This window comes from Lepisosteus oculatus, chromosome 17, assembly GCF_040954835.1.
Source record: "Lepisosteus oculatus isolate fLepOcu1 chromosome 17, fLepOcu1.hap2, whole genome shotgun sequence".
Classification (NCBI taxonomy): Eukaryota; Metazoa; Chordata; class Actinopteri; order Semionotiformes; family Lepisosteidae; genus Lepisosteus; species Lepisosteus oculatus.
The window spans coordinates 1,028,248-1,054,097 of NC_090712.1; the positions used below are offsets into that span (position 1 = coordinate 1,028,248).

Genomic DNA, 25,850 nt, shown 5'->3' on the forward strand with positions numbered 1-25,850 from the left:
GCATTTCTCGATAAGAGTAGGGAGTTATCCCGGTGTCCGGACCAAATTTCCCCCCTCGGCCTTTACTGTGGCCTCCAAATTGTCCCCATGTATGACTGACTTGCTCTTGCCCTGTGATGGACTGGCGCCCTGTCCAGGGTGTACCCTGCCTTGCGCTCGTTGCTTGCCGGTTCCGGCTTCCCGCGACACCGTATGGTACAAAGCACTTTGGAAAATGACACGACATTGTAAGATGTATATGGTATATAGTATATACATGAATTTCTGTACCTTTGTCCCTGTATCGGAACCTACTGGAGTCACTCAGATCTCCTGCAGAGATGTGTTTTATAGCTTCCTCTCATTGCGGATGAATGAAAATTCACTCGGCTACAGACTCCCCAGCCCTCCGCACTGCCGTCACAATGTCGGCTCTGTTTCTCTTGCTGCTCCATGACTTCGAGCTCCCCGGGGGCCAAAGGTCATGTGTGAATACAGAATCCGGCCATTGTCCCCGCCCTCGTCTGCAGGTCAGAGGAACGGCAAGCGCAGCTCCCACAGCAGAGCACAGAGCCAGTCCTCCTGCACTCCCGCAGCGCTGCGCGGCTCCCCGAGTCAGACCCCCGGCCCCCCTTCTGCCACTTTTCCCCACAAAGGCTACGTCTGCTCATCTCTAGTTATGAGGCACTGAGAACACCAAACCAATGAATTCGAGAAAGAAAGACAATGAACAAAAGCTACCCCCGAAGCGACTGACGCAGTGCCGTGATGGACAGTACGCACCGCGCATGGCACTGGTCTCCTTCTTGCTGCCTGGTAACAGAGAGCCTCTGTCGGAAAAGTCTGTGTGAAATTTTAGGCAGTGCCACGCGCAGCACTCAAGGTGGGGAGGAAATGTTTCTTAATGCTCAAGTAGTGTGGAGCACGAGCGGAGCCCTGTGGCTCGCACGCGATGCTCTGACAGGGAAGCCCAGAGCATTGAGCACAGCTGGCCCAGTGAGCTTTCCCGCACTCCTTACAGAGGGTTGGCGATGCCTTAAAGTCACTGGTGTTTCAGCATCCTGTTTAAAGAACCACCAGCTGTTGAATGCAAGTAAAGGTAAAGGGAAACTAGAATGTTTATTGATACATGCGAGTCCCGCTGATAGAAGTGTTTCAGGAAATGGGCCGCTTGCCGTCACTCTCAGTGCATCTCAGAGGGATTTCCTCTGACAGACTAACGCAGGTGAGGGACAGGAGACTTGCCAGTACCTGCAGCATCAGCTCGCAGTCGTCTCGGCCCACGAAGATCATCTCCCTTGGCAGGCGGTGCCGGGTGCCCCCACTGCTCACCAGAAACCAGGACGTCAGGCTCATCTCTGTTCAGCTCGCGTGTCCCCGCGCAGCCCCTACGTCATCCTGCAGAGCAGAGGAGAGACCGTGAGGGACAATGGCACCTCTCTGTCCGGGCTGGGCCTCCGCTTCCTGCGGCCCGCGCCTCCTCAACACAGGAAGTGACACAGGCTGCCGGACTGAAAGCTCAGCGCTCGGCCTTTTCCCTCTTCTCCTTCCAGAGAGAAAACACCACCTGCAGCTCCAGCTGCTGCTTCCGAGAACAGATACAGAGCACAACTGGCAAACCCAGTTTGAACTGCAGCTGAACGCCCAGGGCTCCTGCGCCTGTCCACCAGCCTGGGTTCTCGAACCGAAATTTCTGTGATGTGGCTTTCCCCGTCCTGCAAAAACACCACTGGGAGTTTGGTGGAGACCATTTTCATTCCAACACCAGCATGACAAATAAAGTGCAAGGGAGTGGGCAGTGGAAACTCGGATGTTTCTTTCAGTACTCTGAAGCTCAAATCAAATCATTCATGCTGAAATTTCATTTTCGAAAAACAAAAGATAATAAAACAACGGGAGAAATTTACACTGGAGCTCTGAGTCATTATGGCGCAACGGATGAGACTGCAGACTCATCTGTCAGACAGCTCTGCCCTAGAGTACTGTCTCTTAGTCAAAAAGAATCACAGTTTCCAACAGGAATGCTTCTGAAGCCCCTTCCCGAGCGCACATTCTCTTTCTCTGCCGACAGGAGTAAGAAAGAAATACAATTCCAACTAAAACAAGGATTGAAACAAACTGAAAGAGACGTTTCTTCAAGCACTGAATTCCGCGTTCGGTTTACTGGGTTCCACAGTGATTGGAAACGGACTCTTCCCCGTCCTCACACAGCTACCGCTATGATTTCCCACTGCTCCAGGCCACGCGCGGGATTTAACCGTCAGCCGCGCATGCGATGTAAGGGGTAGCAGCAAATGGAGGGGATGGGTCAAAGAGTCCTGATCGCAAATGAAAATGTAACTCTTACAAGTCCTGAAGGCTGCTTGTGTTCAGCAAAACCACTCCAGCTGAACTCTCTTTGTGCACTGACCAGCAAACTGCTGATCCTGCAAGGGGAAAAAGAAGTGCTTTTTTTTTTCTTAACACGTATGGCAGCCAGGCAATGAAGAGGAATAACAAATGGATGAAAGACTGCAACACACATTTGAGCTGGTACGGCTGGGGGCAGAACAGTGCTCCATTCAAACCTGCTCCTCTTCCAGCTCCTGCTCACACCCTGACTTCTCCCACTGATGGTTTAATTCACCAGCTCATCCCCACATCGCCAGTTAGTCTCTTATTCCTGCAAAGAGTTGTGCCAACTTGGATCCCATCCACGAGGGGGCTGCACCCTGGACAGGACACCAGCGCAGCGCAGAGGGATGCAGGAACAATTCCCACACACCAGTTAACCCGGCCAGCTGTAAAGTGTCTGAGTAAAGTGGGACATGCAAACTCCACAACAAAGGTGCACCTCTGTGACCTGTCCTTCATCATGCTGCCCTCTTCACGACTCACTGACAGAATCACACCAGTGCCTCAGCTTTAATCAATATCAAATTGATTAATCAATTTAAGAGCAAGAGGACAGTACAAAAGGACTGTGAGACAAATGATAAGGTCAACATGTACTACATGTACTACTACTACTAATAAATCTCTGTACAAGAGAATCTCCGTACAACACAGTCCTTAAATTTCTTTTGGAGTACTGACATTTTCTGAAAAGGCCTAGTCGATCACCGCTACCTGTTGCTCGTCCTCTCCTGCAGTCCCCACACTGTCCAGCGTCTAGATCTCTGTTAAGAGGAACTGAGTCTATTCAGTCTTGATCGGAAGACAACAAAGGGAACATGACATCCAACTGCATGCTGTGCATCAGCCTTGAGGATTGGTGTTTTATTTGATGAACTGCACACTCTAGACAGGACAGAGCAAGATGCCGCATATTTCAAGATGCTTACTTTATTTAGGATAATTCTGAACAGACAGACGTATCGTGTAACAATCTGTAGGCTTTCTGCTTTGCCCATGCACTTTTACAGCAGCATATGATGGATCATGTTGCTAATATACAGAGGAATTCTCGATCCTCTGTCAACAATCCTCCACAGATGAGCTCTGCTCCAGCCCCTCTCTGAGTTCCAAGGTGACCGGCGTCTTGAAAGGGACGCCCATCCACGTGGCTCTGGCCTCAGATGATGCAACAGCTGTGAAAGCACCACATCACTCCCGATTACTTAATTAGAGGGCCTCCTCACTGAGACGCGCCTTCTCCCAGCCAGCTGCAGGACGGCCCTTTCCCACAGCACTTCCTGTGTCAGTGGCACCAGGCCAGAGCTCCTAGATACTCTGAGGATTGTTACACTTCTGCAGTCTTAAAAGTGGAAGGAGGAGCTCGGGCTCGGAATAAGCAGCAGTTTAAGGGAAAAGGGGGGAGTCTGGAAACTTAAAAAAAGAGCTGGTCACGCCAGTGAGAGTCCCGAGCGTCTCGACTGATGAGATTTTAATTCTTGTCTGACAGCGCTGCCACATTTAGATAATGATACCCATGAAAAGAGGACCCCATGTGCTGCACATCCCTCTGTAAAGACGAGATGGAACAAATCTCCCCTGTAAAGGTCTAAAAATAACTCTGTCCGTCACTGGCAAGTAGAGCACATCTACTGCACTCAGATTATTTCAGATCTGCTGCTGCAATGTGCTCATTTCACAAATGTGATAATGGCACTTACAACTCCACAGCTCTGAAACACTGTCTTTGACGGCGCTGAGGACACTGAGGCGCTGAGGTTTGTTTATCAGTCATTTTCGCACCTGAAAACTTCAGACCATAACTGTTGCGCCGGATTAATTTCTACGCAAAATTCCAGTACAGTACACAAACCTAAAAAAGGAACACAAGTATGCAGGATAGTAAAAGTGAAAATTGCATTCCTGTATAAGAAAAATAAATTTCCTGCTCCATACTCACCACTTCAATAAAAGCCATGAAATGAACAAAACTGGATAAATACTGGTATCAGAATGTAGATTTTCACTTATATCGGGGCATTCAAATAGTTGCATGAATGCTGTGACCCTTATAACTAACAACATGTGGTGTCCCTGAAAGTAACTTGCACTGAATAAGCAAGTGGTTCCAATTAAAATGCCATTATAGGGAAATGCAAAATTCACTATGCCAGGCAGCTGTTGAAAAGCAACACAATACACAGATTACAGTACTTCAGCCCCACACATGAAGCGTTGGTCTTAGCGTTTCAGGCAGCACGTACAGCTTATCACATCCTGAATTATCAGCAAACGCACTTCAAGAGCTTTCTGCACTGTGGTTCACTCTGAGGCTAAGAGAGCCCAGTATCAAGAGGCTCTTTTTCTCCTATAGCTTCTCAGAGTAGTATTTCATTGTGCCAATCCAATCCTGAGCACAGTTCCTTGCTCACTGATAGTTTAAACTTGCCGGTAAGAATTAAGTCTGAAAGGACCCATCCATTCCCTCTTACCAGTGCCAAGGGTCACTGTTACAGCTCTGTACAGGTGAGCATACTGTACATGACAAGTCAACTCATCTGCTAATGACAGAGCATTGGGGGCAATCCTAAGTTCCCCAAAGACCATGTCAGGCCAAAAATGTTTCATGCATGCTAGGAAGGCTCTGTGTTCCTAAGCAAAAAGAGTAACAAATGATTGTACGTATTGCTAATAAAACCCATTTTCAACTGGGAACCCCATGCAAACAGCCAGACTTACCCCTGTGCTGAACTAGAGGAGTAGTCTGGAGACCTGGAGACCTGGCAGGGTTAAAACCAACAGAGTGGCCACCGGGAGGAAGACTGCAGCCTCCTGGGCGCCTCTTTCTATTAGAGTCCTTAGTTCTTCAATAAGAACGTGGGGGAAACGGTCTGTCTAGTTCATTAAGGTTGGGGGTTTGCCCAAGTGTTCGTTGTTACTGCAATAAAAACGTTTCTCAAAAGAATAAATAGATCCATACTGCTTTTACTGAAATGTGTCACATTCTCATGTTAGCTATTTTTTCAAGCTTTTGCAATCTTACCCTGTGAAAATCGCTCAAGAACAGTGAAAGTGAAGAAAATGAAGGTTTTAAAGTCCCCTACTTTAAGCTGATAAGGAAAGGATGAAACGCTCATTCTTACTTCACTAAATTCCGATTCCCGTTTCAAAAGTTATTGAAAATTGAAGGGGCCTGTCAAGAGGCTAATCTCCTGGAAAGTCCCTGTGCTGCTGTTTCAGATATTGATTCATACTCTGCTTCCCAGTGCAAGAAGAGAGCACTCGGTATGCGCCAGCTCCCAGCTGGAGTCCTGCTGCTAAAAGTTTGCTCTTAACAGGAAAGCCAGTGGATCAACACTGAAGAAGAACCAGCCCTGAGGGCTTATGAGCACTGGCACACATGAGCAGCCCACCAGCACAGCGGGGGCACAGGGGATCTCAAGGCAACCACCACGGGCTCTGGACATTCACAAGCATCTATCCCTTGGATCCAACGGGCTGCAAGGAGACACAGGAATTCATGTTCCTAAATAAATTATTTTTCAAATATTGGAAAGCGTATCCAACCGTAAAGAATCCACCTGGTAATGCAAATACAATCCAAACAAAACAGGCTCTGGGCTTCTAAATAAATCAGTAATAAATAAAGTAAAAGAGCTCAGAACTTGATCTACCTCATTGTTTTGCCATATGGCCCTCTTCTACTTGATTAAAATCTGCAATTATAACATCAGTATTCCTACATTGGGCAGCTATGCCAAAAGAATCTCCTTCAGCCACAGCAAGTCCCCAAACCCATCGGTGATTGACACCAAAGTCACAGCAGGGACGCACTAAGCTGTTCCTGAAACAAGTGCCTGGGCTCTTCTTCAAAGCACACCGGGGATTTTCAGACCTACATAAAAGAAAGCGCTCTTAAAAATGATTAAAAACAGTATCCAGTTACAGGTAATAATGATATTAGAAAGGTCAATAGAAGGAAAGGAGTATAGCAAAGAAGGCTTAAATTAAATATAAAACGTTCTTTCAGTACTATAACAGCAAAAGAACCATAAAGGATGAAGTAATGTGTATCTTGGGCAGCAATGGGAAACTTGTAGACATTGAAAGGGAAATGTCTGACATTCTAAAGGAGTATTTCACCCAGGAATTCACTGAGCAAGAAAACAACTTGCCTCAGACAGTGGACGGACAAAATTCTTCACTGAATAGTATCAGCACAGAAGAGGCAAACATGATTCAGAAATACCCATAGCATCCTATCAGTTACATCCAAGGAAACTTGGGCATAGGTCCCAGGGTCCCAGGGTCTGGAGAATTGATCATGTAGTTCCCATCCACTAAAGGGGCAACAAAACTGACCCAACCAATAATAGTCCCATATGTCCGATTACATGTAAGGTTATGGAAATAGTTATTAGAGCTGGACTAGATGATCATGTATATAGAAATAATATCCCAGGGAACAGCCAGCGTGAAAAGACGGGCCTTACTTAACCAACCAACAATTTAAAGTTCTTTAAACAAGCAACAAAGTAATGGATATACAGTAGAGCATATTTAGATTTTCAAAAGGTTTCTGCTAAAGTTCCTCATAAAGTCTTAATTTTGAAAATATACTGTAGGCAGTAGGCATTCAAGCAGATGCATGTGTTTGGACTGAGAACTGGTTAACAAACAGAAAATGGGTGAATGCTCAAAATGTGGTGATGTAACAAATTAAAAGTATCACAGGGATCTATACAAGGATCTGTGCTCTTCATAGTTTATATCAAAGACCTAGCTTATTATGTGGTATAATTCATAAACAAACAATTAGCAATACACTGTAGAAGAAGCAGATGATATTCCAAAGGGATTTAAATCTAGATAAAATTGTATACTCTTCGCAGACTGCCCTTCCGAGAAAACAAGACGTTATTCAAAACTTTGCCTAAAGGAAAACAATTGTAAGAAGACAGTATTGCATCTGAGCGGTATTGTCTTTATGGGTTAACGTTTAACAGCCAACTGTAATGATTCAGAATTCATGTCAAGTCTGATAATTAGCCAATGGTTTGTTCCCTTTTGTGTGGACAGGAAGCAGAGAATGAGTTAATCACAGGGAGTCACATCAGATATTGGAGGACAGTCTTGTCAAGTTGAAACTGCCAATAATTGTTCTAAAGAGAGCTATTTAAAAACCTCTCTTCTTTCTTAAGCATGATGGGCTTCATTTCACAGCACATGAGCTTTTTATGTTTTCAGTAGTTCAGGCATTCTTGAGAATCTGGGCAAAACATGCCCTACCAATAAAGTCTACTAAAATGGCTGAAAAATTAATACATAAATGTTATAAACTGTTTTAAATTAATATTTAGATGCTTTTTTATGCATTTATGTTCCTTTATCCTACTTTTTGGGGTAATATTTTTTTATCATTTCATAATCAAGGAGAACCTAAAATGGCCCTGTCCTAGACCAGGGTTCAGATTTGCAAAATGGCAAAAAAAAAATCTCTTGAAACAATGAAATACCTACACAGACTGATAGAAGAGGCATGGGAATGTTTATATTTATCCATATTTGATATAAATGTTTTTTTCTCCTGTAAATGTTGTCTCTCAAAAATTGTGTCCCAACTTCAGCGTCGACACTGTCAGATTCTTACAAAAGTGTTATAAAATCAGGAATACATACGGGAAGCTACATCCAAAGCGCCCCTTTCCCACTTCCTGGTTTCGTTGTGTGACACATCTCCTCATGATCTGGTAGGTTTTTTATTTTTTGATAAATGTAATAAATAATTTTTCAAATGGCCATGTCACAACTATAAAACGTCAACTCCATTTTCTTTTAGATAAAAAAAATGTAAATCATGTATTAAAAAGGTTTGTATTTCATTAGTTCGAAGAGACCCTGTCATAAATAGCATAAAACAAAATGGCTACTCTGTAGACAACGTGCGAGAAAAACAAACGCAATTTTGTCAACTCTGTACAATGTCAACAGATATTTCGTCTTATGGTGGACATCAAGGCTGACAGAGTTGATAATGCACAATTTTATCAACTGTAATTGTAATATGCTATTAAAATCAGCTAAGAATCTTAGCTAAAATTGTTTAGCTTTTTTTTACATTTATTTATTGTTGTGGATGAATAAAAACAGCAAATAAGACTATTTAGTCCTGCTTTTAGATTTTAGGCACACGTGACCAGACAGTCACTGACTTCAGAGGAGCACAGCAGAAGGAACAGAGAATACCAAAGAAGGAAAAGGGAGAGAATTAACAGTCAACCCGACAGTAAGGCTCAAGAATTAGCAAGGGAGAGACAAAGATGGGAGTGTCTGAAGGAAAAATAAAGCAAATAGGAGACTGATGTGAGAGAGACAAGAGAAAGGCATGGGGACAGTCACAGAGAGAGCTTAGGAAGCGCAAGAAACTATTACAGTTAGCAAAACTTCAACACGTGCTTAGTTCAGAACCAGTCTAACGAGTACAGAAATCTGGTTCAAAATTGTTGTGAAAATGCTGTTGTTGTACATGAGGCGTGGAGATGCAAGTACCAATCAGACGTTCAAGCCTGCCATTCTGGCCACAAGTTGCCACAACTGAATTCACACACTGGAATGTACTACACAAGCAAAGAGAAGACAGCGTTCTGCACAGCGACAAGAGGCTCCAGCAGTTCGGGCCTCCATGGAATCAGTGCTGAGAGAGATCCATGAGAACATCCGTTCATACGGTGCACTTTTGGTGTGACGTTCCCAGCAAACAATATAAAAACTTTTCTCTCCTGTCTGACACGTCTTTCAAACTGGGATTCAAAAGAGCATAATGGAACTTCTTCCCAACTTCACATGGTTAGGGGGCACCAGATGGAACTGGTGCAGCAGTGAAGAGGGCAGCAGACACTCGAGTGCTTAGAGGCCATGTTATCACAGATGCAAGAAAGTGTCTGCACAAAGAAGTGTCTGCAAACTTGCACAATGTCAAACTATATCTCATGGGAGGAAAAGAGATTGAGACATTTGACTGGCTACTCACCAAGTCTGAAATCCTTGCCATCTACAAGACAGATCCACACGTTTTTCACATGAAAAGGGTCTGAGTTACAGGCAGCTTTCATGCTTTTGCAGTGAATGCTTCAGCCCAAGCCTATTTTATTTGAGCTCTGCACAGGTACATTCCTCTAACACAGTGGAAACCACCATGAGTCCTTTGTCACAATTAATACAAGAAACTGAATAACTGCCGATAACTCTGGATGTAGGGACCACTGGTGGCTGTGCAAAGTCCTTGCTGTGGATTCTGAACACCATAATGTGGAAGTAGAATTTTTCCACCCCAATGGTCCAAAAGCCCATTTTAAACCAAGACATGGCAAAGAAGACGTAGGTTTCTGTCCACTTGGTGACGACTTGGTAAAAATGGCAGGAAAGGCAGCTCCCACCCGTATAAGCAGAACAAGAGAAATTTACAAAATGTCTCCAGATGTTAGGGAACATGTCAGTTATACTACCCAGTAAATAAAAAATAAATCACATATCACCTGACAATGATGAAAATTTAGATGTATTCTGAAACTAAAATCTAGTTCTTATTAAACCAAGCTATGTTTGTGATGGTTTCTGTTTTGCTGGAAATGACATGTATGTCACCTATGACCCGGTAAATAAAAGTTAAACCTCATACTACCTGGTAATGAAGAAAATTCAGATGTATTCTGAAAATTAAATGCTTTCTGTTTTAGCTGGAAATTTTGTTAGTTTAAGCAAATTAGTCTAGACAGTTTTTGATGTTCTATTGTTGTTGTATTGTCACAGAGCTTTGTTAAGTGCCTTGAGGCAACCTTGTTGTGAAAGGTGCTATATAAAAATAAATTGAATTGATGTTCTAAGAAGTAAATACAACAATTTTTTAAAATCTTTTCTCAACTCCGTCACTTACAGGTCAAGTCCGTCATCAAACAATCACCTTCGCCAGTCTTTTTTCAATATTTTCTAGAAAATGACATTTACCACTGCGATATTATTGTTTATTTTGATTAAAAACCTGCCTTTTACAACTGAAGTAGGTTTTTTTTAATATTTCAAGTATGTCTACATTATTTTTATTTAAAATCAAAGACTGTATTTGAAAACAATTGGCACAGGATTATTTCTTGCCGATTTTTTAAACTAAAATAAACCCTTACAAATATGATGACAGAATATTTGATAAAATTTGTAGATTGTGTTACAGTACATTTAAGGGCTTCATTCTCTTGAGAAGAAACTATTTTAAAATACTACGCTTTTTACTGTGTCTGATGGAGTTCAGTGGTCAACTGCAAACATTTCAAACAGGAAGTTTTTCCTTTATAAAGTCTGATCGACAAGACCCTAGTCTTTCAAAACATGTAATAAAATTTTGCTTAAACCAAAAAATCTAAATTAAGAAAAAAAAATCTTGTTTTGTCCCAGATCTCTAGAATGCCTGAGTTACTGGCAGCAGAACCAGAGAAACTGATTGAGAACAGCAGGGAGCTGTACCTGTGACTGCAGGAGACTTCCTCAGCACAACTGACAGCGCATTGCCCAACACAGAGGATAACCTTAACGGGATTTGATTACTCAGACATGTTTAATCTGTTCAAACACAAACAACAACACTCCTCTGCCAGGACTAAGCCATGAGGGGTCCTGGCAGGACAGTGACACTGACCGACAGATAAGCACCCCTGTGTCCTCTGGCTGTGTACTCCAGTCTTGGGGAATTACAGCAATAAACCGGCCCGAAAACAAGGGATTTCACACAGCTCCTCTCATCAAGCTGAATTAATGCCGAGATAATTCCACCGCTGAAAGGCCATTCGGTGTACATGAGGTCACAGACGTGACTTCTTCTGCCTGTCTGACAAGCCAGAGAATCGCCGTTCAGATAACAGGTAAAACTCCTGCAGAATGAGACGTTCTGGGGCTCCTCGAGGTGCTCACCCGAGTGCAGGAAGAGCTCTATGATGCTGTCGGCGCAGGTCCGAGTCTGGGGCGTGTCACCTCCTCATCTGAGTGGGGCGTGAGTGGGATTAGCCGACCTGGGCACTCTCTTCTCCACAGCGCCCCCTGTGCACGGGGTGCTGTCAGTGAGGGACACGCCTCCCCTCCCATCAGCCTTGAGCCTCCAGTATGGGGCTGTGCCGCCTGCGACGTGCCCAAACACGAGTGGCTGTGAGGCTGGCAGGTGTCAGAGATTCGAAATTAAGATTAGAAATCGTCTGAAAACTTTCACACCCTGATCTCTAATTTTTCCAGACAGCCAAGGTGACTGCACCAGTACTCAGCAATCTCAGCCTAGCAGCCATATCACCCTGCAACTCACAACTGGCAGCCCACTGAAGCTCAGCAGGTGTGAGCCTGGTCAGTACCTGGATGGGAGACCTCCTGGGAAAAACTAAGGTTGCTGCTGGAAGAGGTGTTAGTGGGGCCAGCAGGGGGTGCTCACCTTGCGGTCTATGTGGGTCCTAATGCCCCAGTATAATGACGGGGACACTATACTATAAACAGGCGCCGTCCTTCGGATGAGACGTAAAACCGAGGTCCTGACTCTCTGTGGTCATTAAAAATCCTAGGGAGTTTCTTGTAAAGAGTAGGGGTGTAACCCCGGCGTCCTGGCCAAATTACCCATTGGCCCTTACCAATCATGGCCTCCTAATAATCCCCATCTATGAATTGGCTTCATTACCCATCAATTCCCATCTATGAATTGGCTTTATTACTCTCTGCTCTCCTCCCCACTGATAGCTTATGTGTGGTGAGCGTTCTGGCGCACTATGGCTGCCGTCGCATCATCCAGGTGGATGCTGCACATTGGTGGTGGTGGAGGGGAGTCCCCATTACCTGTAAAGCGCTTTGAGTGGAGTGTCCAGAAAGCGCTATATAAGTGTAAGCAATTATTATTATTACACGAGAACCCACAGTTACAAAGCAACTGTTACGGGTAACTCCATTCCTACGAGGCTGTTTGTGGGGGCCATGTTTTTGAAAATCCCAGGCTTCTGTTATCAGACGTCTAGCTCTTGTGCCTCCAGGCTACAGGGAAACCACATTTCAGAGAACACAATGCCCCCTGGTAAGAACAAGAAAAGACCGTCTCAATTGTAGAACTGCAATTTTTTTGGGCCACTGTATTGCCTACAGCAATCCTGCTTGTTCTCTCAAGACGCTTGGTATCTCTGCGAAACGGACCGGACTGCCCTCCTTGTGTCTCCTTACACTCCCAACCGGGCCAGAGCGTTCAAAATCTACACAAAGGAAAGGTGAACTCAAAACCCACTTGCACAGTCTCTGTGCACAGACAAATTTAACAACAGGGCAATACACACCAGTGGTCTGAGTTTTTTTAAATGCACGTATAAATAAAATTTCAGAGTGATAAATACACTGTACAATGTACAATGGTGTGCAGTCATGCCACAGAAGTATTAAAAATTCACAGTGTAAGCTTGCCTAATCTCGGCTGGGCACACGGCAGTGGGATAAACATTTTAAGTGCAGAGAATCCATGATGAGAAAAAAAAAGTATTTGGGGCTTTATTCGGATTTCTGTAAATTGTTGCAAACGAAGGGCTATATTTAAGTGGTTAATTTAAAAACATCACTCATTCCCAGCAGAGAAGAAAGTGAAAATACCTCCAATGTATTTTCTCTCCTTTGTCATGTTCCTCAGCAGAGCCAAGAAGACAATAGCACTGTTGTCTCCCTGTTAGCCTGGGGGGTAATGGAGTCTACAGTTCTTCAGAGCTGCCCTGCTGTCTGATTTGCAGCAGCCATTCCATTTCTTCACTGTAGGAAAAGAGCGGTCTAGTTCCAGGCCCTGCTGCTACCACACTTTCATCCTGAGGAAACACCAGCTGGAGAGCTGTGCAATGCAGTCGAAATTTCAAGACAAAAGCACCATCAGATCCTTCACCACAGCAGCCAAACAAAAAGCAGTGTTTAACCCTTTGCGTAGCACTGACTGAAAACAAAACCGGACGATGGTTTTTCGGCCGGTCGAAAGCCAGTCTGCCCACACAAAAGCACCTTCCATTGCTAGCATGGCACCTGAGGTGTGGTGCCAGCGCTGCCAGCCTGAGGTATGAGAGGAGCAGATCACCCGACTCCACACACAGCGGAAGAAGAGAGCACAGTGGTCGCATCTGGCCCCTGCAGACCGGGGGGTTCTGAAGGATGGCCATCCTTTACAATTAGCGATTCTGGCGGAACAACAGGCAGTTAAAATGTGCAACATTTATTACGTAGCTCATTTTGCCCACCTGTACCAAGCAGCGCTGTTCTGAAGCACTTCATTAGTAAAAGGTCTCAGGAATGATCATTGTTCCTCATAGACATTCGAGAGAAAAACTACAGGGGCACCAGATTCAAGCATTCAAAATCCTTAACAGCAATAACAAAGCCAGCTGACCACTGAAACATTAACCAGAGGAAACAAGTGGTGACTGCGTGACAGGGGTTAAAAGCAACAACAGGAGGCACTTCATTACCCAAAGGCTCGTGAGAGCGGAGAACAAGGTAGCCAGCCTTGTGGTTAAATCTGGTGCCCTGGCTTCTTCCACAAAACGGCCAGGGGACATGCTTGCATCAATTAGCTACTATCGGGATAGAGGGGCCAAATCACTTCATGTCCCTTGTAACCTTTCAGATATTCTTAAAACTTAACCATTAAATTCTTTCTCTTGTTCACCAGTAAGGGCCAAAGATGAAACAATCAGACAAAACAGAGATGCCCAAAATTCAATACACCTTGCAAAGAGTTACTGCACAACCAGTATACACTATGTTATATACTATGTAATACATACATTTGGATGATCATGTAATGTTACAGTCCGTTTCCTTCCAGTCAGTTACAGAGACCCACAGGATTACATACAGCAGCTTACTTATTAAGAATCTTCAAGTGTTGGGCTGATCAGAGATATTTCTGTGTGTAATCGGGATTCCTCTGAGGTCTTATTTTCGCCTCAAGGTTTCCTTTTTAAACGGTGTTGATGTGAGGGCGCCAGACCCGAGGAGCCCGTCTTATCTCCGCCCACTTCCTGCCGCTTGAGACGGGGCTCGCCGGCCCGCTGCTGCCCAGCTCCAGCGCCCCAGGCTGCGCGGGTCTCACCCGTGAAAGAGCAGAGCACGGCCGCGCGGCCAGAGCAGGAGAGGTTGGCAAGAACACAACGAGCCCATGGGCGAGGGACAGTTTGTGCAGCACACTGCACGGCTCCGTTTCACAGCTTTCACACACTGCGGCTACCTGAGAGTCACACTGAGTGACTGCAGTCGCAGAGAAGGCTCGGTTCACCTCTGCGATAGAATCCCGAATCGAGCAGCTGTGAGGATGATGGATTGGACTGACCGAGCAGGAAGAGCTGGAGTCAGCTCTCCTCATTCCGGCTCCATTAGCCCAGGTCTGCGCTTCCTTCAAACGGGACGTCCAGCAGGGAGGCCGGCGCTGGTCTCTTCCTGGCCTCTCGCTGCCACGCCGAGCGAGACCCACAGAACCTCTCACGGCAAGAAAAAAAACCTCTCGTGTTCAGATGGTCTTTTTGCCTCCTCTGTCACTGCAAAACCACCAGGCTGGAAGACGACTCCATCTAAGAGGATACGGCAGAGCTGCGAGACCATTTGACAGCCCAGGAGGAGCATTTTCACCTCAGCAGCCCCATGTTTTCTGCAGCTCCACAGCACTCAAAATACACCCAGGCCAGCTTCCGCCTGCACACCAGTGGCAACACACCACACCTTTACCAGTGTTCAGGTTCACCCTCACCTCCCTGGCAAGGGGAGAGCGACCGGAGATACGTTTAAAACTGGAATAAAACAAAAACCTTGGCCACACGGCCAAGTTGTTTAGCAGATGGACATAATCGATCTGTCAGACGAGCAATGCTTATGAGAAACATCAAAAAAAAAAAAAGAAATCTTTTCTGAACATCACACACAGCTCTGTCCTGTCCTGGAGATACACATGCCATGGAAAAAAAAAGACTTTTGTGGCTATAACCCAAGGACGTTAATCAGTGTAGAACAGGGATGTCTGCACTCAGAAACCAACTCTCCGCCACAACAATGTCATTATTAAAAACATTTGAGTTTGTGCAGCTTGTAGTTAACACCTTCTGAAGCGGCGCTGCGTGTCTCCTGGCCTGACAGAGAGCTCCCAGTCAGGATATGGAGGATGTCCTCCATCTGATAGGCCCAGGGCTGGTAACGGATCCCGTCTCTCTTAAATAAATACTGAGGAGGAGGAGGAAGAGGCGGGCTGTGACGTGCACTGGCACAAACCCAGGACTTCCACACACACTGGCTGTGATTACTCCACTGTCACTTCAGCGATAAACGCAAGGGGATCTCTCCGACATCGGCTGATATCGCACCTCTGACAGCCGATACCCCAGTGTCAGCTCCGTGGGGGTGAGGGACTCTCGGCGGCCCCGCACCACACAGCAGAGCCACGCCGTCCATCCGGCACAGAGCCGGGCCTGCTGGTGCCACACTAACAGAAACCGGGGTACCCCGCTACCCCGCAAAACCAACAGCGCCCATGCACATTATACACAGGGCATGTTCGTTCACACCCAGAGCACAGACCAAATCTGTGAACGCCCAACCGGGTCGGGACTGGAGTAACGGTCCCCTGGAAAAGCCCGTTTATTCGGGGGTGCGCGGGGGAGGGGGGGTTCCCCGAAAAAGGGTCACTCCCTCAAAACCGCCGTTTCACTGCCTCGGAAATATTATGTACTGTGCCAACCAGATGAAACGTCGGCAAACAATTAAAAAAAAAAACAACGTCGGTCTGCAGCCATCCGCGCCACAGATGTTGGGAGTGGGGTGTGTGTGTGCGGGGGGGGGCAGTCAGGACAAAAACTGACAGCGGATTGGCGGGACCCAGTCTCTGTTCCCGTTACATTCTCCACTGTTTTGCTGCACGTTTGAAAGAGATGGATCCATTTTCTGCGCTCCCGGCCCCCCCGACATCTTCAGGACTCAGCCCGTCTGGGAGCAGGCAGGAAATGGCTCATTCCTTCATCCCGCAGCCTCGTGCGGCCGTGCACCCCGGCAACATCCTCCCAGCGCCCCCTCGCCCGAGCTCCCCGCACCCCGACAGACCGGGGGGTTCTCGCACATGGAGGAGGGGAGGGGGGGGGGGGGACCCCTATCCGCCCCTGCCTCTCTTCCATCGCCTTCACGAGGACGGCTAACCGCGCCCCCCCTCACCCTCACCCAGCAGAGCCGAGGTGTCACCGCCGCGCAGGAACACCCCCTGCACCGGGGACGCGTTTCTGGAAAGAACCGGACTAACCGGACGGCCCCGAGCAGACAGAAGACTCCCCGGTCCCCCCGCCCGTGTGGCAGAGCCGCTTGCCGGGGGGTCCCGGCCAGACTGTACCGCTGCGAGCTCCACAGACATGGAGACGGAGAAAAGCGTTTCAGTATTCAAGTGCATTGTGCTTTATTATTAGCCCTGTTCTCGCCAACCCGACCAGCGTTAAACTAACGACGCATCCTTACAAGAAATAAGAAGCCAAGTCTCCTACTTACCCTTTTCTGGACTGTTGTGAGTGTATACGTGTGTCCACTCCACTATAGCCGTATATACACAATGCGCTCACACAGAGACTAGCCCAGCCCCTGTATGTGGCTGCTCGCCTATTTGTCTCGGTTGCTCAGCAATAACGCTGCCGCTCCTCGCATAACGGCGCCGGAGCCCGCAGGCGCCTGCAGCTCCAGCCCGACCCTCTGGGCGCGGCCTCCACGCCGACGGGCGTCCGCACGGACCAATCGCTGGCACGAACGGGGACGGACGTCGCAACCTGAGGGTGCTTCTGGCCAATCAGCGCCGCTGAGAGCGGAGGAGTAGGCAGGACTCCGGGGGATTGACGTGAGCCGGGACCTATGGAAATCGTGAAAAGAGCAAGGCAGAGGAGGGGTCGCCTTTTTGGCAAGCCGACGGAATGCTCAGTAGCTAGGGGCAGCATGGCGGCGGCCTCCCTGGCAACGCGCGGCGGAACTCTGGGAGTTGTAGTTTCTGCGTTTCCTATTCTCCGCCTGAGGACGTTAGGCTGACGCCCGAAGAGCACTACCATTCCCAAGGAAACCTGGGACCAGTTTGAGGAAGTGGCAGGCGCGTCACCGATTGGCTGTGCTTGAGGCTCTTCGGTTAAAAATTTGGGGTAAATAAAATAGAGCTTCTGCTCGGGAACGCGAGTGCGGGTGTGAAGTCTGCCCTTGAATTTCGTGCCCCCCAGCCGGTCTGTATAATCCATGAAGCCCACTGTGGAGTCCGAGGATGACGGGGAGCTGGAGCAATACCAACAGGCTCTGAGAGGTGACCAGGAGAGGAACAGCTCGATTCTAATGACCAGATGTACAGGGATGCTTATAATGGTGTCTGTAAACTGAAAATACAGTTACACGGCTTGCATACCAGTTGACGTTTACCGGCAACATCTACACTTTTTTACAATTATATCGCTTAGCCTCTTTGCTACTTTGTATGGTAACGTAATACAGTGATACGATAAACGTATGGTGTAGTTGAGTTTTTTTGATTTAATGCAGCGATAAAATACTTTATTACACTTTATTAAATATTCTTCAATTATAGTCTCTGCTTTCTATAATTTACGTGCTCTTCGGCAGATCAATGCGACTCAGCAGATATAAATATTTATGGGTTCGCGGTGTAGACATGCACCTATACAGCGGATCGATTGGGCTGTCAGGAACACGCTCCTTCCTCAAGGAGTGGAAGAGTATCCCTTTGGAAAGGCTTTGCAGCCAAACCCCGGGGAAATGCAAGCAAGGCCTTTTCTTACTGGATAAAAATGAAAAATCTTTTTCGATATAGATAGCATCAAAATGTTTTTTTTTTCTAAATAATTTGAAATGTACGCTTCTTTACATTAATCCTAATACAATGATAGAATAAAATGTATTTCCCTGGACGAAAGCATCCCTTAATTCAATACGTTATATATTGTACAGTAGGTGACTGTTAGGTTTTTATAGAAATGTTCCGGTTTTCCATATAAACCTATGCAATAGGGTCATTTATTTATGAATCTGTTGTAAGGACATAAATAGTCATATTAACCCCTGTTGGCTGCAGGAGACTGTCAGGTCTTTATATAAACAATGTGGGGGGAAAAAACAATTTCAACACAGTCTTTAATTGTGCAAGGTTTCTTGCCGTTGCTGTGTTGCTGTCAGTGTTTAGAACCGTGCTGTTGAGACCGTGCGGCCGTCCTGCTGTGATTCCTGTTTCCTCCGGAGGAGAGGGCTTCTCGCTGAGCTCGCATGCCGGCCCCTGCCCACCCGGGTCTTCACGGGAGGGGCAGACAGGCTCGCTGCGGTGTCACTCACCCGGCTTGTTCCTCCACAGACCGAGCCAGCAGGAGCGCCCGGCAGCTGCGGAGCATGCTGGGGCCCAGGAGCCCGGCGGGACGAGGCGCGGAGCAGGCGGGGTCCCGGGACAGCTGGCACCAGCTGCAGCACAGCGCCGCAGGTACGGCCCGCGCCCGCCGGTCTGACACCGCGCACGCCCGACAAACCCCAGGTCTGAGAAAACACGAGGTCAGCTCCTCACTTCACAGCTGCGGGCCTGAAGAACCCCAATTCCTTCTGTTTTCTGCTTTTCACTGGGCTCTCAGATACTTAGTTGAACCCTGCTGAATGAAAAGCCAGTCTTGTAGCTCTTTAAAATCTCATGTTTTCAGTCTCCCATTTGAAGAGCAAGTTTCAAACTGTTTTCAATATCTTAAGAAGTTAGTGGCGTCCTGGAAAATTGCATTATGTTATCTGCAGGTGTTGCTAGAACCGTTCAGGTACAGTCGTGTTCCCTGTCGTGTTTTACAGCAGGATACAGACCTTGAAAGTTGTCGGCTTTCATTCAGTGCAGGAGTGTGTTGTCCTCAGTGTTGCGTTGCTTGAGCTCAGCACACTAACAGCTGCTGGTAGGATGCCACCATCAGGGTTTGGAGAGAGGGATTGCATTGGACAATGCTGTTAAGAGTTACTGCACCGATCTTATAATTATTATAATAATTGCTTACACTTATATAGCGCTTTTCTGGACACTCAAATCAAAGCGCTTTACATGTAATGGGGACTCAACTGCACCACCACCAATGTGCAGCATCCACCTGGATGATAGTGTGCCAGAACGTTCACCACACATCAGCTATCAGTGGGGAGGAGAGCAGAGTAATGAAGCCTGTTCATAGATGGGGATTATTAGGAGGCCATGATTGTTAAGGGTCAATGGGAAATTAGACCAGGACACCGGGGTAACACCCCTACTCTTTTCAAGAAACACCCTGGGATTTTTAATGACCACAGAGAGTTAGGATCTCAGTTTTACGTCTCATCCGAAAGACAGTGCTTGTTTACAGTGTCCCCGTCACTATACTGGGGCATTAGGACCCACATGGACCACAGGGTGAGCGCCCCCTGCTGGCCCCACTAACACCTCTTCCAGCAGCAACCTTAGTTTTTCCCAGGAGGTCTCCCATCCAGGTACTGACCAGGCTCACACCTCCTTAGCTTCAGTGGGTTGCCAATTGTGAGTTGCAGGGTGATATGGCTGCTGGCCTTGAAAAGTATAAGCTACAAGGAGGTGTAGTAGCAGGACATGAGATGAGACAAATGGTATCTCATCTGTGGCCCATTTTATGTGGCCAGTCAAGTTTGTCTACAGGTGCTTCACTGATGCTGCAGCAAACCTGCATGCAGGTAGTAATTTTCTGTGGCTGCCGTGGAATTCGGTGGCCAGAGGTGAATTCTGCATCGATTCCTGCCATCCCAGAGTCCTTGAGTGTTTGATGGCTGCCTCTGGAGAACGGTCACTGCCCATGCGAAACTTGGTGCCAGTGATCCCATTGCTGTGGCTTCGTGATCACTGTTTCCACAGCTGTTTGAGGCCATGGATGTTCTCCGTGCTCTCTCTGTGTTGTAGCAGAGCAACGGGAGTGTGTGTAAACTCCTGTGTCTCAATGTATGATAATATGTTGAAACTGATATCTTACTGAAATGTATTTTTCTTATGTGATGACTTCAAGGCCTTTAACATGATTTGAAAAGAGAGGTTTGCTGTAGAAATGAAAGACTTTATGTTCTGAGTAGTGATTTTTAAAAAAAATCTGAACTGAGAACATGAGGCGCATCCTCACCTGAACGGCTGTGGAGGTCTGGAAGATGTCACTTAGTCGTGTTGTAAATGCTATTGACCTGGCTTCTCTGATGAAATGAATGAGCAATTGGCTGTAGCTAACAAATGAGCTGCCCAACTGGATCCCTCTTGTCTCTAACCTTTCTTGCATGCTTTGAAAGTGTGGAAATACATTACCATACATGCCCATTATCGGTACCAACATGCACGCGATGTGAAATGCCTGTTTCTCACAAAAGTAGCATATGGCGGCACCAGAATGAAAATATAATCACGCTAACGAAAAGTTCTCTATGTTTTGCAGTCAATCAGCTACGATCCCTGCTACGCAAGCAAGAAAAGGAGTCCTTACCTTCCTCCCCTTCAAGGGAGAAGTCTTCCCCCAAGGTACAGAGAGCATAACTGCGAACCGCCCTCGCAGTCGGATTTGTTAAGCGAGCCGGCCTGTTCAGACCAATGTACAACTGTGCAATGTCATGGGCCACTCGCCACACTCAGCAATAGAGCCTGCCTGCCAATGGGCTCTCATATCGGTGCTGATCGCCAACACATGCTGATCAGTCCCTCCAGGAAATTTTGGAGACAATATTACGGCTTTTTAATGATTTATGTGGGAAAATTAATATTTTATCTGTTATTATTTGCATAGTTTAAACCATTTACATTTGAACAATGAACTAATGTGACTTTTACAATGGGAATTATGAGACATTGACACAGAAATAATTGTTGCTTCTTTAAAAATGTTTTACTCATTTTTAACCTTTTCACATTAAGAGTATTTTCCTTAAAACATTTTAAATGCTGCAAATTATCAGAAAGAGTTCTATTTATCCTTTCAGCTTCTCACAAAGTAAAATGTCTGAAATAAGCACAAACGTACAGAGAAAGGAGATGTTGTTTGAAGTGTAAGGTCTTAGCTTGCTTATATTGTATTGAGTTCGACTGAAATATCAGCCGACTCTTGCACATAAGATACATTTATGTCACTGTTAAAGAGCTATATAATTTCTCTCAACTAAAATAGTTTTCACATTCAGTGCCAAAGTTCTAATAATCTTTAGAGTATGTCAGACTATTTCAATACATAAACTAATCTATTCATTAATTATGTAATATGTAATTAACAAATACATTTTTGGAACACCATTAATAATCATGAAATCCCATTTGGTACAGTATGTTTATATCTGCTTAAATGGCTTCAAATAATACTTGTCTTAATTGCTGTATACATATTAATGCTATTAAAATTGCTTAGGTTCTTTAGCCATTTTATAATTGTTATTTTGGGTTTTTAAAATGGTGTAAGAACAATTTAAACAGTAGAATACTGTTTCTGACCTTTTCATGAAGTCCCATATGTCAAAACTACATTTCCCACAAGACACTGGGTTACTGCGGGCATAGCTGAAATGGATCAGAAATACTGAATACTGTATAAACTATGTGTATTATATAAAATCAATTATCTAAAGATTCACAATGTTCATGCTGACACTGAACACAGGTCAAAATATTTCAAATGCAGTCCAGTAATATTTTTAATATATAAATGTTTGTGATAGTTTATTATACAGCAGTCGACTAAACAACGTTGAAATCTCGAGATTTCTTTTTCAATCCTTGATGATAAGTCATTCCAATTTCTGTTCTTCATTCTCATTCATTCTTCATAGAGGAGTGCAGCACACAGTTCTCTGTTACTCCATCTCCTCGATTTCAAGGCACTGACAGTCCGTTTACTTTTGTGCGATAGCATAGCAGGTCGTTTCATGAACTTCAGGACAGTTTCTGGCCTCACGGAGGATGATGGGGAGCTACACAATCTTTGCAGAATTAGAACTTGTAAATACCGTGGATCCGTGTAGAATATTGTGGCCAGTTTTGGTCACCATGTTACAGAAAAGGTAATGCTGTTCTGGAATGAGTCCAGAGAAGAGCAGACAGATATTTCTTTACACAAAGGGATGTGGGAATTAGCTGCCCAGCTGTGGTTTGAACCTGATACCCTGGCTTCTTTCAAGAAACTGCTGGAGCAAATAGCTACTCACTACAATAGCTAGTGGTCTAGATTAGACAAATGGCCTCTCATTTGTGACCTGCTTTATGTGTTCTAGACAAGACTTTCTGGAGGCGCTTTCCTGGTGCTGTAGCACACCTGCATGAAGCGAAAAATAGCTTTTTTTTTTCCTGGGCAAGTGCTGATTTTCTATAGGTACGCACAGCAGGTAGTAATTTTCTGTGGCTGCCGTGGAATTCGGTGGCCGGAGGTGAATTCTGCATCGATTCCTGCCATCCCAGAGTCCTTGAGTGTTTGATGGCTGCCTCTGGAGAACGGTCACTGCCCATGCGAACGTGGTGCCAGTGATCCCACTGCTGTGGCTTCGTGATCACTGTTTCCACAGCTGTTTGAGAAGGCCACGGATGTGCTCCGTGCTCTCTCTGTGTTGTAGAGAGTTGTAAGAGAGGTTTGGTGTAGAAATGAAAGGCTTTGTTATAATAATAATTATAATAATAATAATAATAATAATAATAATAATAATTGCTTTCACTTATATAGCACTTTTCTGGACACTCCACTCAAAGCGCTTTACAGGTAATGGGGTCTCCCCTCCACCACCACCAATGTGCAGCATCCACCTGGATGAGTAGTGATTTAAAAAAACCGTGATATGCATGTCTTTGTAGATGGGGAAAGTGAACAAGCAGCAGTGTTGGTCTTTGGCTTTGCAGGCAGAGAGTGGCTGACAACAGCTTCTGAAAAACACAAGTTACTAATGCGCCTCTCCTGCTTTGTTTACTAGAGACCTTCAGAGTCAGATGGGGCAGATCTGCCGGCAGTTCAGGATCTCGTACCCATTATTCACAACCAGTCAGAGTACATACAGCACCTGGAAGCAGAAGTCAGATTTTGCAAGGTCTGTCTGGGAAGTCGTGCTTGTAATTTGAGCTTTGAACCACTGTCATTTGCACCTAGTGAGAAAAAGGCCTAAGTTATGTTTGTTTGGTCACAGGAGGAGCTCTTGAGCCTGAAACAGAGAATCAGAGTGGTTGTTGTTGAAAACGAGAAACTGCTTGGAGAGCTGAAGTCTCGGACGGTGGAGGACACTCTTAAAGACTATACCATTTTGGATGCTACGGTATCGGCAAATTTAGTTTTTCTTTTCTTTTTTCCCACCAAGGTAAAAGGCATCACTCTAACTGTTCCTCTGTGTCTCAGACAACTGTTCCTGAAGGCCTGGCCACCAGGGAGAATGTCCACAGCAGCCTCGACTCCGGACCTCTCTCTCGCGGCCAGCAGAAGCCTCATCAAGACCCCAGCCACCCCGCTGAGGAACAGAAGTGGCAGAGCGAGCTGGTTTGTATGGCAGCCTCCTGTGCACTGCAGGAAAACAGTGTTGAGTGGTTCATCTTCACTGCACAGGGTAGCTGGAGCTTTCATGAGCTGATCGACAGGCAGCTGCCTTTGCTGACGTTGTGAATACTTCAGTAAAGAAAAACATCGGTGTCATTGGTTTATTTGCTGAAAGCCTCTAGATTCTTAAGAGTAAGAAACTATCCAGCAGCGTTAGATGAAACTGTTATATTATTTATTTTTAAGATGTATGGTTACTGATTATTAGGTTGTGATAATTACCAGCTAAGGTTCCATCTTTTTTTTTTAATTGCATCAGGACAAACTGAAGCAGCTCTATCAGGCGCAGAGAGAAACATTGGAGGCGCATGTTGTGTCATTGAGGTGAGTGACAGTGGAACCGTCCAGTTCTTCGCTAAACTACTTAGTGCTGGCAGTTTGTAAGGTTGTTTTGTAGTAGCAGATCATCCAGAAGGAGGAAATGTCTTTGCATGGAATTCCACCTCTATCACAAATACATGTTTGGCAAGAAAAGGGTGTTGGGGTGTGATTTTAATGCATTTCAAGAAGTTTAATGCAGTCTGTAAAATAAAATGAAAACCAGCACTGGTTCGTTTGGTAGACAGCAGCAGCCCCTGGCCCATGGCAAACCATCACCAGCTGCTGAGCTTAGCACTCTTTGTTTTGGTGGGTGGGCTAATGTCTTGATTTCATCCCGTGCCTTGATGGGAGTGAACACATGTCCTTTGCTCTCAGGAAGGAGCTGGCGACGTCCCAGAAGGAGGGTGAGGAGGTGAAGAGCCGGCTGAGACACCAGGAGGCCCTGGCGGCGGCTGATGGCGCCAGCCGTGTGGGCGGGCTGTGTCTGAAGTGTGCCCAGCACGAGGCCGTCCTGGCACAGACCCACACCCACCTCCACGCACAGGTCATCGAGCGCCTGACCAAGTGAGTGCTTTCCGCAGTCCGGACAAGTTTCCAATGTGTCCACTGTTCACACTTACAATCCATTAAAGCTTTTGGTAATCTGAGGGCTTTGGCAACACAGAATAGCAAAATATTAATATCTAATAATAATTTCTCACACTTATATAGCTCTTTTCTGGACACTCCATTCAAAGCGCATAATGGTCATTGGGACTCTCCTCCACCACCACCAGGGTGCAGCCCCACCTGGATGAGCCAGTACGCTCACAACACACCGGCTATCAGTGGGGAGGAGAGCAGATGATGAAGTTCATAGATGGAGATTATTAGGAGGCCATGATTGGTAGAGGCCCGAGACAAATTTGGCCAGGACCAGGGTTACACCCTGGGATTTTTATTGACCACAGAGTGTCAGGACCTAAGTTTTATGTCTCATTTGAAGAACAGCGCCTTTTTACAATATAGTGTCCACATCACTATACTGGGGCTTTAGAACCCATACAGACTGCAGGGTGAGCACCCTCTGCTGGCCTCACTAATAACTTCCAGAAGCAACCTTAGATTAGAAAAAAACCTTAGAAAATATCTAAACAGAATTAATCTTTATTGTCCATGAATTTGTCAAAATAGGCGAACAGTCTTGAAATGTCGAGCTGTCCGCTTGAAGAACGCACACGCATTTCCTTATGTATAAATCTATCACAGCTGCGATGTGGAAAGCAGTATTTTCAATAAAACAGGATGCCGACCGATGGTGTTCTTTTTTTTGTGTGAAGTGAAATTGAATTAAAAAATTGAATTTAAGACGCTGATAGTACACAACTGTGTGTGAAGGTGTGCTGTAGCTGTTACCACAGTCTGCTCAGGCTGTTGAGGCGTTGAGCCAGTGTGGAGTTATTTGTAATTCTTGACTTCAGCTGCACTAGGAGCTATGGACTCCATAGAGTAAAAGACACCTGGATTACATTTCACAAACATGCCAGCAGAACCCCGTGGGTGTCCATTGGTTTCTATGGCAGTTGCACACTGACG

At 45.9% G+C, this 25,850-nt stretch overlaps 2 protein-coding genes across 13 annotated transcripts in view; one reads left to right on the top strand and one right to left on the bottom strand.

The window, feature by feature from the left end:
* Positions 1–17,114, bottom strand: part of cep170aa (centrosomal protein 170Aa) — a 61,933-nt gene extending 44,819 nt beyond the window's left edge. For 9 of the 10 annotated variants that reach the window (XM_069179838.1, XM_069179839.1, XM_069179831.1 and 6 more), the window contains exons 1-2: positions 16,909–17,113; positions 1,231–1,377 (exon numbers count right to left, since the gene is read on the bottom strand). In XM_069179838.1, coding sequence (XP_069035939.1) covers positions 1,231–1,335 — 105 coding nt within the window. In that variant the 5' untranslated portion in view covers positions 1,336–1,377; positions 16,909–17,113. Of the gene's footprint in view, positions 1–1,230; positions 1,378–16,908 lie in introns of all 10 variants that reach the window. The other variant, XM_069179837.1, reaches the window with a different exon arrangement.
* Positions 17,115–17,147: 33 nt separating this feature from the next.
* sdccag8 (SHH signaling and ciliogenesis regulator sdccag8) overlaps positions 17,148–25,850 on the top strand; it is a 60,727-nt gene continuing 52,024 nt past the window's right edge. Inside the window, exons 1-8 of one of the 3 annotated variants that reach the window (XM_069179841.1) lie at positions 17,148–17,695; positions 18,752–18,874; positions 20,841–20,923; positions 23,344–23,457; positions 23,554–23,679; positions 23,760–23,897; positions 24,214–24,278; positions 24,651–24,839. In XM_069179841.1, the coding sequence (XP_069035942.1) occupies positions 17,632–17,695; positions 18,752–18,874; positions 20,841–20,923; positions 23,344–23,457; positions 23,554–23,679; positions 23,760–23,897; positions 24,214–24,278; positions 24,651–24,839 (902 nt within the window). In that variant the 5' untranslated portion in view covers positions 17,148–17,631. The remainder of the gene's footprint in view (positions 17,696–18,751; positions 18,875–20,840; positions 20,924–23,343; positions 23,458–23,553; positions 23,680–23,759; positions 23,898–24,213; positions 24,279–24,650; positions 24,840–25,850) is intronic. The other 2 variants (XM_069179840.1, XM_069179842.1) reach the window with 2 other exon arrangements.